This window comes from Acanthopagrus latus, chromosome 9 (assembly GCF_904848185.1).
Source record: "Acanthopagrus latus isolate v.2019 chromosome 9, fAcaLat1.1, whole genome shotgun sequence".
NCBI classification, from domain to species: Eukaryota; Metazoa; Chordata; class Actinopteri; order Spariformes; family Sparidae; genus Acanthopagrus; species Acanthopagrus latus.
In genome coordinates, this window is record NC_051047.1 from 17933665 (window position 1) to 17947049 (window position 13385).

General features: G+C 46.6%; 1 protein-coding gene across 2 annotated transcripts; it reads right to left on the reverse strand.

Annotated features, from left to right (window-relative positions):
* Window positions 1-1935: 1935 nt before the first annotated feature.
* On the reverse strand, window positions 1936-9862 carry desma (desmin a). 2 transcript variants are annotated; one of them, XM_037110085.1, is made up of 11 exons: window positions 9282-9862; window positions 6940-7000; window positions 6720-6815; window positions 5360-5521; window positions 5151-5276; window positions 4931-5041; window positions 4681-4790; window positions 4514-4566; window positions 3811-3902; window positions 3040-3072; window positions 1936-2614 (listed from the first exon to the last, which is right to left on the reverse strand). In XM_037110085.1, exons 1-11 carry the CDS (start codon window positions 9860-9862, stop codon window positions 2573-2575), a joined length of 1467 nt encoding a protein of 488 aa, XP_036965980.1. In that variant the 3' UTR covers window positions 1936-2572. The 2 variants fall into 2 exon arrangements, with proteins under 2 accessions (XP_036965980.1, XP_036965981.1); XM_037110086.1 differs by lacking the exon at window positions 3040-3072.
* Window positions 9863-13385: the final 3523 nt, after the last annotated feature.

The following is a 13385-nucleotide window of genomic DNA, read 5'->3' on the forward strand; positions in this document are numbered from 1 at the left end:
GACTGTGGGGAACTTCAAATCTCACAAAAAGCCAATTTCTGCATAATGTTGCTTTAAACATATTTAACTATCAAAGTAATATTCTAGCACTGAATTTACTTAAACTGGCAACACAAGTTCTCTGCTTCAACGTATGAAGTAAATGTTTGCTCGAGGTAATGGATACAGAGTAATGAAACCAACTGTGTTTACACTGGTTCCCTGTAAACCTCGCCGTCATTATACAACTTTGTCTGCTACCGGTCACGCAGACACTTGGGAAAAGAAAGGTTAACTGCTGGTCAATTTCTATTACAGCAATAATGCCACTTGACAATGCTACGACTGCCACTTGAAGTATCAAGAGTAAATTAAACATGTATTATCATGCATGTATATGCTGTAAACTATGAGCGGAGCAGTTGGATTAATTTCAAAAGGTGCTGCTTTGGCTCTGATGCAGCACGCAATCTACAAAGTAACGAGAAACCAACGTTTTTAAATAAATGTAGTGGAGTACAAAGTAACACAAGTACAGTACTAGAAAAAAATGTACTTAGTGTACTTAGAGTGACCAGTGACAAAAAGCAGCAACATTCTAGAGTAAAAAATCAGGCACTTTATAATGTTTTTCACGAGTATGTTTCCAGGTCAGATCCACCAGCTATCTGTGTCAGTATCAGTCTCAGACAAAGTCTGTATCCGACTATAAGCAGCTCAGCCTTGATAGAGAGAACACGTGGACTGTTTGAGTTCCTCTTCATGATGTTTTCTCTTCCACTTAACTCCTCACAAAAGCGCTGATGCGCTCTGACAGGAGGTTTTCAGGCTACATTTGCATGGCGGCTTAATAGCGGGCTACAGTAGCAGCGGCGGTTATGTAACGACAAAATGGTGTAACTTGAGTGTCGAATTCAGATCTAACCAGGATATAAGAAGTGTTTTCGACAAATTGCTTTGAAGAAAAAGCTGCAGGCTGCGGGAATACAAGGAAGCTGCGTTTGACAATTAAAATTCACATTGTTTTACGCCCGAGCGCCGTCGACGTGTCCCTCGGGCGGCTGATGGAGGCGAGGTCAGAGAGTTAAGCTGACTGTGTTTGAAGGAAATGGAACAGAGGAACATGCTGCCCTTTGTTATTGACCTGTAATGATTGGGAGGCTGTTGACAGGAGCCGCGACGGAGGCAGAAAAGTCCTGATCAACACCGCACCACTAATTCTTGGTAAAAGCAGTCTTCCTCTCACTTCCCTTCTGTCTCTTCTTCTGCTCTTCACTATTGCCCTCATTATCTCTCCCTGAATCTCCCTCATTTCTTCTTCTCTGCTTCTTAATATCCTTCTTTCATTCTCTCTCTCTCTCTTCTTCTACCACCCTCACTGTCTCGCTTTCTCATTTATTGTCTTCTCTCTTTTCTCCCTCCACCCCCACTTTTTTCTTTTCTGTCTTTTATTTATTTATTTATTTATTTATTTTTTTATCTCTGCTGACATTTTCAGTCCAGTGACTTCAGACAGAAACCGCACACACACTCACTATACAATTCTCGCTGCTGTGTTAATCTGCTTTCTTGCCGGGGAAACAAAAGCGCGACCGAAAGCCAGCTCATTAACAAACCATTGTTCTGCTCTCGCTTGCACCGAGACCGGCGCGGTTACTGATAATTTCAGCGGGGCCGCAACGCCTCTCTCCTTTTCTGTAGAAGTGAATTAAATGTTAACAGAAGACGGCTTTGCTTGGCTGGGGGAAGAAGCTGGGATCGTTTTAGAAAAAAAAAAGGCTAATGCGGCCCACATCAGATGATGAATGCAGTGGGTAGCAAGCAGTTCATAAAGGAGCCAACGCCAAGACACGTAGGCTACATGAGGAATGCTAATGACTGGAGTTTAAAGAAGGAGAGCGTCTTACACAAAACACACACAAACACACACAAAAAAAACAGATTTGTCTTTAAAACGTTGGTAACAAATGTCTTTATTCAAGATCCTCGGCACGGTGAAGCAGCACAACGTGGTCACCCGTGATCACACAAACACCCAGCACATGCTGTCGAGCCTCAAACTTCAAACATGACTGAGTTCCCCTTTTTCTCATCAGATGTTCGTCACTCACACCTGACACCAACATGTCACTTCCCTTTCGATCAGTTGCACAGACAATCCTTTAACAAGTCATACACTCGCACGCTTGCACCAGAAAGACTTGGAACACGTGCAACAAAAAAAAAAAAACGACCGTTACGTGTGACCCTGGTGTTGCAGGCTTCTCGTACCGGGCCGCGGCGGCGCCCACAAAGCCGCGTCGCTCACTTGAAATCGTTACTTGAGTTGTAAGATATGACACGTTTTCGGATAATGACACAAATCAAGCATTATTCCTGGAATGACCTTTATTTTTAAAACCAGGCTAAAGGCACTATGCACTGTGCCTCCGTACCGTACACTGTCTGACGATGTCTCCCGTTCGCATTCACTTGTGGATTTCGTGTTTCAGCTGAAATGGTCAGCGTCGTGGTAGTGGAAGGGAAAATGTAGATTTTTTTGAACTATGTTTCAATAGAAGTACTGCAGTTTCTAAGAGGTGCCTCCTCCGGTTTACATGATGTCCTGCTGGTGCTGTGTGGACTCGCTGACGACCTGCGGAGGAGAGAAGAGGTGTTTGGTGGATTAAAGCGAAAAGGGGAGAAAACGCATCATTATCTGTGTTCAGGGCTGCAGGTAATTCGTGAGCGGCGTATTTTTTTCCATCAAGTGAAGCAGGTGTTGTTTGGAGCGAAGTGCTGTGCAGGCGAGTGAAGCTGCTTGTTCACGGACGGGGGGAGTGTGTGGACCGTGTCTGCACAGGGTCGATGCAAACTACAAGATTCGGGGGATCGGTTAGAGACCAGAAATGTTTTTTTTTCTCACTTTATACTTTGTATTGCCTTATACTCTCTGGAAATTCAAAGGCGGAGATCAGAGTCCAATCTAAAATGGGAATCTGCTTTTCAAATCTGGTAGTTTGCTTCAGCCTGGAGGGAGCAGACGATAACACGTAGGTGGAACATTTGGCTGAGACTTACAGACTGGGCGCCCTGGCTCATAGAATACTTCATCTGGATAAAAATATAGCAAAGCGAAGAGGCTTCAGTTGGAGGATCATGATTTTGTTATATATCTTAAGGCCCCAGACACACCAAAGTATGAGCTGCGGTGAAGGCTGACTGCTGTGTCTTCTGATGTCTCCTTCATCATCATCAAGCTGCACTCGAACGCACCGTCAAGCGGCGTTTTTTTGGCGCCACTCTCGCTAACATACCCGCCTCCAATCGAGAACAGGTCACGTTAAAATGTGGTAAATGGCACTGACGAAGAGGCAGAGGAGTAAAATATGGAGAAAAAGGGGGAAATCATGGATACTACACTGATTCTACATGCTCAGCATGGGAAAAGCCACCAACAAGGGTGGTCGGTTCCAACGGTGCGGGACACACCGCGTGGACTAGAACCACAGACGCTCGCCGACCATCAGCCTGGTGTGTCAGGACCAGAAAAGTGTACTTGATGTCATGTAAGTGTGCCGTATGTCATGTCAGCAACAGTATGAGAAGGGACGGCTGATGTGAACATTGATCATCTCAGTAGAATTAAACGTCCTGCTTGGGAACTTGACTGGGACCCCACGCAACAAAGGATCCAACACTTAGGTGTTGGGACACCACAGGACATTGACATTCCTTGGTGGGCCAGAGCCAAGTCCAATCAGACTAACCCTTACCCTGGTGTATTTACACGTGTGTGTGTGTGTGTGTGTGTGTGTGTGTGTGTGTGTGTGTGTTCGTGTGTGTTCGAACCTCTCCATCGCGGGTCTCGATGGTCTTGATGAGAACAGTCTTCTTGGAGTGGACCTCTGAGGAGCGCTGGTGCTGGGACTCAGGACTGGTCTCTGTGATAAACACACACACACACACACACACACCATCTCATGATCTGGTACAGTAAGCTTCGCCACACCTGCGCAAAGCTCGTGGAGATCCGAGAGACACTGACATCAGAGGGTTAACTGTCTCTGAGCAACATCCAGAGGGCGGCGGTGAAACAGCCCGACGCTGCGCACAGGTGTAACATCCTCACTCACATTTACAATCAGTGTCAGCCGGAGCTACAGCAATACATCATCTTTAATCACCTCTCCTTGTTTTCACTCCGGCAGCCGCAGAGTGCAGCGGGCGGAGGCGCCGGCAGAGATTAATTGTGCGTTTTAAAATGTTAATGCGTCAAATGAACGGGTTAAGCTGTGCGATTACTGATGTGTGGCCTCGCTGATGATTGGCCCTGTGAATCAAGGAGCCGTGAAGTGATTTTGACATGTGCGTACCGCCACACGGTGGTCACAATGTGTCACTGCGGGTGCACAGCCCTCAGAATAGCGCCTGCCATATACAGTCACAAGCTATAATTAGTCTTTTTTTTTTTTTGCATCCCCCATTGAGTCATCTGGAATGTACATTTTTTTTTTTGTATGAGGGAGGGGAAGAACGTGGCGTGTTTCTCTACCTCTGAAGCTGATGGAGGAGTAAGCCGACTGCGCAGGCGCAGTGGTGGTGATCCTGCAGGGAGGACAAAAACACAAATATTCAGCTTGGCACACAATTCATGGCAAAAAATGTCAAGCTACGATGGGCGAGACAGAATCTGAATGTGAGGAGCACACACACACACACCTGCTCTCCTCTCCTTCCAGGAGCTTGCGGTAGGTGGCGATTTCAATATCCAGGGCCATCTTCACGTTGAGGAGGTCCTGGTACTCTCTCAGGTGACGAGCCATGTCGTCCTTTGAATCAATACACAAGAGGTTTTATTGTCCGCTCAAAAAAACCCAAAAACAAACAAAATCAACTGTTGAAAGATTGAAGTAGAACCCCAAACACGGACAGCATTCTCACAGGAGGTTCATCCACTGACGATGATTACCTTCATCTTGGCGATGTCTGCCTCCAGCCGCGCGATAGTGTCCTGGAAACCGGAAGCCTCGCGGCCCATGCGGTCCTCCATGTCTCTCATCTGACGCAGCAGAGACTCGTTCTGCGGGGGAGCAGAGTGGTTGAAAAACAGAATGAATAAGATAGAAAGAGGGCGCTCATTGCGAAAGAAAGAAAGAAAGAAAGGACGCAAAGGACCAGGAGATACTTACAGTGCCCTTGAGCGAGTCGATCTCGCAGGTGTAGGACTGGATCTGGTGCCTGTACTCCATGCTCTCCTGCTTGGCCTGACGCAGTGCATCATTGTTCTTGTTCACAGCCTGGTTCAGATCGGACACCTGAGGAGGGAAGGGAGGAGGTTTTAATAATGAAATGGCTCGAGGAAATAATCCTTGTCTGTGTGTGTGTACTTCCATCTCACCTTGGACTTGTACCACTCTTCAGCCTCTGCGATGTTCTTGGCGGCGATGCCCTCATACTGCATGCGGATGTCCCTCAGAGCAGCAGTCAGGTCGGGCTTGGACATGTCCATCTGGATCTGGACCTGAGTGTCCTGCATCTGGCTCTGCAGCTCGCGGATCTCCTGCGAGGTGACGGGAGAACAACGGTTAACGACAATAGAGAAGACATCTTCCTGTATCCCTGCCCACTTTATCCAATCAGGACGGAGAACTCCACAAAGACGCGGTCCTGTCTGCTCGTGACTGCTTTGTCTGGTGACTATGTGCTAACATAAAGAGGAAGGAGGGGATTGCTAACTGCAAAGACAGGAGGTTGGCTGAAGTGGCGTACAGTATAGAACTAGAACATGTCAAACGACAAATTCACCCGGTGGTTCAGTGGCGTGACATTCTCGGATTGATTTGAAAAGATTTTATCGAACCCTTCGACGTACGCTAATGCTTTAAGCTCAGCGGCTGCAGTGAAGATTTTGGCTTAAAAGGCTAAAAGGCTGTTTCAAACCAATTTAGGATATCAAGGGTTCTGGAGATTATGCTGCACACGCTGTATGGAGGCATTCTGAGTTTCTTTTCCATGGGCACGAGGATGAGCAAATAATGATGGAATTTTCATTTTCGGGGCGAACTGTTCCTTTAACATTGTGAAACGTGGGGACTTTCTTCGGTCCAACTCAGCTGTCTTCTGCCCAAACTCAAAGGCTATAAATAGCTTAGCATCTGTTCGCATGCACACACTCTTTCTCCCTCTTCACCTCACACACACATACACACACACACACACATATTCAGACAGACGCGCACAACAGCTGACATGCTCTCTTCAACCAATCACCGGTTCAGCATTTCTGGCAGGTCAGAGTTGAGGCAGCGGAGAGACAAAATGACAGGACGGGGCCGCAACTGTGCTGACATGTGTGCGAGCACACAGCTCCGTGTGCCCTTTGATGTCTGTGGGACAAATGTGCGCTCATTGCATTTGCTTTGCATGAGAACTGAACGCCCAGGTTGTTATTATCTTTTAGAGGGAGTGTGTGTGTGTGTGTGTGTGTGTGTGTGTGTGTGTGTGTGTGTGTGTGTGTGTGTGAGAGAGAGAGAGAGAGAGTGAGAGAGTGTGGAAGTGTCTATATTAAACATGTTTTTAGCACCAGTGGGTGTGTTCAAGTGTGAAATATTTGATCCACGGAGGATCCGATGCATCTAACATTACAGCACAACTCGATACAGTACACACCACCCTACTGACATACATAGTACACAGACGCACTCTAGGTGTGGCGGCCTGCTTGCAGACAGACAGAACTGATAGACGGATCGACAGACCTCTTCGTGGATCTTCTTGAGGAAGCCGATCTCCTCCTGCAGACTCTCAATGCGTCTCTCCAGGTCCAGCCTGGCCAGAGTGGCATTGTCAACATCCTGGACACGAACACACACACACACACAGAAAAACAGAATTGACTTTCTGCTTCAAGCTCTGAGGGGTAAAACCACTGAGCACTAAGATGTAACGGTGTGATTGCTATGGAAATGGGAGACGTACGGCTCTGAAAGCAGAGAGGTTGTTCTCAGCCTCCTCCTTCTGGTGAATCTCCTCCTGGAGCCTGCATACGGCGACAGACAAAAGAGCAAAAAAACAAAGTTAAAACACGGGTGGATGCAAACACAAGTGGATGCAAACACTCGGCTGCATCTGAGCAACGCACACGGCTTCTTCCCCAGGGACCAATTACCAGACGGATAAAGTAGTTGCCACCATCATTCCTCCAGCCTTCTGCTCCCTGTTCTTTTAGGCTGTCGCTACATTTACAAGAATAGAAGCAACTAGACAATGATACATCATAATCTAACGCACACACACACACACACACACACACACACACTGGTGAGCTCGCTCGTTGGGTCCTAAAGCTGTGGTGCAGCTGCTGCCACACCGTCACCGTCATAATAATGGTAACAGTGAGCAGGGAGCAGAGGTTTGCCCTCGGCTGGTGATGTTTCCAGAATTAGCATTTCACTGTGCAGCCTGAACAAATGGAGGATGTGGAGTAAAATGCATACCTGGAGCGTTTGCACACGCAGTTTAAAGACACTGGTTGGTCATGTGTGCTAAATCTAAAGGGTTATTACGCGTGACATTGAACAGATTTGCAGGTATGAATGAAATGTGAAGAGACATGACAGTGAGAGCTTGTCATCTTTACTCATTTTCTTTTTTTTAAACTGTCACATCTAATTCATAAAGACTCATTTTTTTCTTGTGAACATAGATATAAAGCTTTATTTTCCCTGTACTCATTCTTTACATTTTTCTATATTTTTATTGGATCATTGTCTGTTGATTGGTGGGTTTTTGCTGTAATTTCCCAATTTTTGTTGGGCCTGATGACTGATGACGTACAAATACCTTTTACTTTCTGCCTTTTTGCAGCTGCAGCAAAGCGCCTTGAGACAAACTTGTTTTCACAGTGTGCAATGTAGCCGATGCTATCTGTAGCTCCTGCACACATTCTATAGGTGTGCATACGTCTGTACGTGTGCGTGCGCGCGTGTGTGTGTGTGTGTTCGACCGTGTCTGCATTGCATGCATTGTAGCTGCATTGTAGCTGCATTTCGCCGGTCGTGTGTGTATTTTGATCTCAGTGGGAGCAGCAGGTGCTTTGGCAAGCTTCACTCAGTGCTGCAGGCAACAATTTAAAAAAGGGCTGATGGAAAGAAAGTAAGGATTGAATGTGTGTGTGTGTGTGTGTGTGTGTGTGTGTGTGTGTGTGTGTGTGTGTGTGTGTGTGCGCGCGCGCACACATTTAAGTGTTGCTGCTTGCTGTTGCTGTGACAGAAATTCTAAATCCAAAGAACTGACCTAGTAGCTGCAAATAGACTATTCAGAGATACATCACAGCTCCCTGTCCAACAGGACCGTCCTTGATTTTTTGGAGACAACTGTTCCTTTTTCTTCATTTTACTCACTCTAAATTCACAAGCGCACACAATCAGACTCCATGTCTTCATCCGTTCTCTCTGTCTGACTGAAACTCTGTCTGCCTCGACTTTATTCCTGCGGTCTGTCTGTCTCTCTCTTCATTTTTCCCTGCGTAGCGTCTCTTGTGAATAAATTATAAAACACCTTTGTGAAAAGCTGGCGGACCGTAACCGCTCACTGAAGTGTAGCTATTCTCAAAATCTCTCCTTTGTTGTTACCCTTTTCTCCAGAAGAGAACAGACACCCTCTGGAAATCACTGCGAGTCGTCTTCTCTTTGTATTAAAAAGAAAATGCACCACTTTCCTCCCTCTCCTGCCTCCCTATTCGCTGTTTTCTTGTAACATCCAGCAATGTGTCGCCTTGTTTTTCTGATGTAGACGAGCAGCTGCCAACCCCGGGAGCCCTCCATAGAGCGGCAAGCGTAATCTGAAGGGTCATTGAATGACTGAGATAAGATACTCCTTCATTAGTCCTACAACAGGGACATTTCCCAAGTCTAACCCTAAACCTAACGAGGGGGGAAAATGTAAAATATTTCAACTACAGATTTTATTTGGATGAGTTTTCTTGATTATTCTAGTTTTGTGAGGGGCAAACATCACTATTTTATCTCGACATATTAAAGACATAGACATATTAAACCTAACCCCGACCCTGACGAGGGTTTGCTAGTAGAAACTGCTTCACTTTCGAGGTTTAAAAGCCAAATAGGTTGGGAACTCCTGACGGAGACAGCTGTACCATGCAATTCTCTGTCTAGACCTGGGGAATTGTTGTGTTTCTTCCTGGTCTTTCTCTCTGTTTTCTGGGAACTTGCTGTTAAAAGCCTCATCATTCATCCAAACTCTCCGACCGTGCATCCGTCGCCATGGATCATCCCCTCATTCATCACTCTCAAACCTACCTGAGCTTGAGTTTCTGCAGGTCGTCGGCCAGGTTGTCTCTCTCCACCTCCATCCGGGCACGCTGGTTGGAGTGGGCCTCTATCTGCCTCCTCAGCTCCCTCATCTCCTCCTCGTACATCTCAGCCACGCGGCCGGGCCCCTCGCGGCCCCTCAGCTTCTCGATCTCCACCGTCAGCGCCGCGTTCTGCTGCTCCAGGAAGCGCACCTTCTCGATGTAGCTGGCGAAGCGGTCGTTGAGGTGCTGCAGCTCGGCCTTCTCGTTGGTCCGTGTGTTGAGGAAGTCCTGGTTCATGGCGTCGGCCAGGTTGAAGTCCAGCTTCTCTCCGGAGTAGGTGCGCATGGCTGTAGAGGCGCCGAACCCTGCACCACCAGCACCGGAGGACACCCTGTAGCTGGAATAGGAGGGGAGGCTGCTGCTCTTCACCTCATAGACTCGGGAAGACATGCTGGCCGAGGAGGAGCTGCGGCCACCGGCTCCGGAGGAGTAGAAGGAGGACATTGGGGTTGACCCGACACCAGAGCCGAAGGTGCGGCGGTACGAGGAGGCGCTCTGGGCCGAGGAGGAGTATGCCTTGCTCATTGCTGGTTGACTGTGCGGGTTGTCTTGTGGTTTTGATGAAACTGCTCGAGAGACCCAACTGTCCCACTGGGCAACTGGGAGAGAGACGATGTGAAGGAATCCCAGACAGCGAGCGCGGCTATTTGTAGATTTACCACACCCACTCCCACCCCGACCCCTCCTCTCCGTCCTCCCACTGTCTGCATTCGCCACGTCAGTACTCCCACTGCCTCCTACTCAAACCCCCACGCAGCACCTCGACCACATGTCGCTTTAATTGATCACTTTGTCACCATCGTAAAAGTCGTCAATGAACCCATGTAGGAAGATTTCCTCTTGGGTTAGGGTTAGGAAAACATAGAGGGGCTCCCCAGCAGATAATGCTCTGGTACTTTCATCATCTTTAAACTGTGAATTAGCCTTTAAGGTCCCGTGTCCTTCCCAATTCGACACTTTGAGTCAGTAGCTGGCCCGATCATCCATCTCAAAGCAACAGAATCTGATGAGTTGAGAATGAGACTCAACAATAGTCTTTCTTACAGATTGGAAATTATTGATTATATATGGGCACCATTCAAAAGGAGATGACTCTTAAAAATTATCGTGACCCTTCTGATCAGCTTCCTCCCTGTTCTGGTCACCTTACTCTCCCTGAGGACAGCTTTTTTATTCGGAAATAAATCAGAGAACTATTTTGGAGTTTGCATTATCAACTTATTATCATTCTAAACATTAACTTTCTCAGTTTGATGTTTGTTTCTGAAACTTCACGGTGCCCCTTTAAATGTGTTAAACTTGAACATTTCGGATAAAATATTGCCTTCGAGAGGAAATGTCATGATCTAATACCATTCAGTTCTTAGAAAAATGTATATTTTTTAGATGACATTTTTGAAATCAGTTTATTATATCATCTTCACATGTCATCTATTATCCTCCAGGCCTTCCCCTCTATATCGCCTCCCCTTCTCCAGCCACTCATCTTTTCTCATTCTCCCTCCCCGTGTCATGCCTGCTGCTGGCCCTCGGTTCAGCTGTCTGAAGGTCCGGTTTCAACTGCTCCAAAGGGCGGCGGCCTCCAGTGTGTGTGTGTGTGTCTGTGTGTGTGTGTGTGTGTGCCTGTGCATAATGTGTGTGCATTCTTGAATTGCATCCATCATGAAGTGAGTGAGTAAGTGAGTCGGTCAGTCTTCGCAGTTGTTATAGAGAAAATATAGGCCTGTTTCATCGACACCCTCTACGTACTGAAAAGTATCCACCGGGTCACAGTCTGCAGCCTATAGGTCATTCGCCCCAAAATAGATCGCATCCCATTCTGAGTCAGTTTTAAATAGCTTTGCGTGCTTGAAGTAGCCATGTGACATATTTACTGTGATTGGGCGTATTAAAGTTTAATGGTGCTAAAGACACAGGCTCATGAAAGCACACACATCCCTCTGTTCAGGTACACAGCCGCTCTTTTAATGACACCAAGGTATTGATGATTTCAACTGAACTGCATGAATGTGATCCCCTCACTCACACTGATACTGATACCTAACAGTGTCCTGGTGCTGAGACAATAGGATTTATCTTATTATGTGTCGTCTTGGAGTTACTACCCTGCCAGCAGCTACAGAGCTCTGTTACAACAGAGTTACGTTCTTACCCTTGGTTACATAAGGAGCAGCAGGGTTTGACTGATAGTGCTGCCGCCGGGAAGGTCACATACAATCTCCACTGGATTTACACACACCATGTGGAGGGCTACAAATCTGTATCTGCATCATCTTGTAATCCTGCGTATCAAATTAGCTATTTGTGTGTTTTTTTTCATCAAGTTGAGGGTAAAAATTAAATCCTCACAAAGTCGAGGCATCGATATTTTGGTTGCTGTTGGAGTTACAACCAGGTTAGAGCTGAGTCACTGGCGTATCATCATCCCGTAAAGTTGTTATCACAAGCAAGTTGCAGCCGTCTGGTTACACGTCCAGTGACATCGTGTTCCATTCTGGTCTATTTTTGGTCTTTTAACTTATTTAGATTGCTTTATTGTTTGACTTCTTGCTTTAGTTAGTTGCTAATTTAATCCGTCTGCTGTTTGGTGCTGCACCCAAAACTAATTCTTTCATAGGGGAAAAGCAGGCTGTGGTTTGTTTGTGTTTCTTGGAACCGCTTCACAATCGTCTTGGGCAGCAGAAAGCCCAGGAGCCCGCAAGGTTAGCCCCTGCAAAATAGTGTTGGGGGGAACATTGTTTATCGCACGCTGGGAAGCAAGCCGTGGCATTAAAATGACCGAATCCCTGCGGAGTGAAAGGTAAGAGCTGCTCGCCTGTTAGAGTAACTTGCCATTTTTTCGAAAGTGTGGGTTTCTGACTTGGAGGTTGTTGTTGTATCCCACAGAGACCGGGGACAGTAACACCCAGATAGCAGAATGGATCAGGTTTTATCACCACAGTGTACATCCGGTAAGTCAGACACGGAAGCATGGTTGAGCATCTCGGGCTCGGGGATTAACACCGAAACAATGAGCTAAAATAGGCTAAAAAGCACCACAGAGTTGCCGAGTTTGGTGATGACACAACATGCGACCCCTTCATCTTACATTACTTAAGCCCAGGTAAAGGGCTCAGGTAAAAGGGGCAGTACAGCTGAGGTACTTCACTTTCTTTACACATGATCCAAAAATTTCATATGCTGAATACCATTCGTCATGTTTTTCATCCGAGCCCTTACGTCTCAACGCAGCATGTCGTTCTTGAATGTATCTAAGTGGGACAGCTTTTGCAGTTTAGCCCTGCGTGTCGTGAGTGTGTCGATGTGTGAGCGTATGAATGAATGCTGTTGGTCTATAACAGAATGGATATTACTCATGTCAGACACTCGCGGCTGCTGCGGCTGAAAGCCAGCCCAGACTTGTGAGGCATCTCTGCACCACCCTCCCTGTGTCATCTGCGTTAATGTGTTGGTGGTAACGATGACGATAATGAGGAAGAACATAAGATGCTAAACATTGCTTTCGAGAGCTGAACAGAGGCATAACATTTGTTGGCATCCTAACAAAGTAACATTTAAAGGATCAATTAACTCTTGGTAACGTAGGTGGAGTTTCGCTTTGCTTTGCATAATATCACAAAACCTGTGCAAAAATGTACCAGGAGGGTAAGTTTTCTTACCCATACAGGTGCAACTAAGCCAAAAAAAGAAGCCACATGGGCCTCAGAGGTGAAATCACCTGTTTTGTACTGGTGTGTAGACACTTTTTCATGCACTCCTCTGCTGTCTCCTCCCGTCTCACACTATCCAAACAGCAGGTCTGTGACCCATGAGCATCAAAGCAGAAGGGGCCGCCTCCCACATCACATCAACACTCATTAGAATCTGCTGTCACTCCGAGTGTAAAGATCTCGGCAATTTGACTGCGTGACTCAGTTTGCTGCCACCGAAGCATTCAAACGTAATGGGAAATTAAAGTGTTCAACTCAAGAAGCTTTGAATAATGAACCGACAAATATTATATCAACATGTTTAGCTGCACCGGCTGACACAGCGAGTCACTTACAGT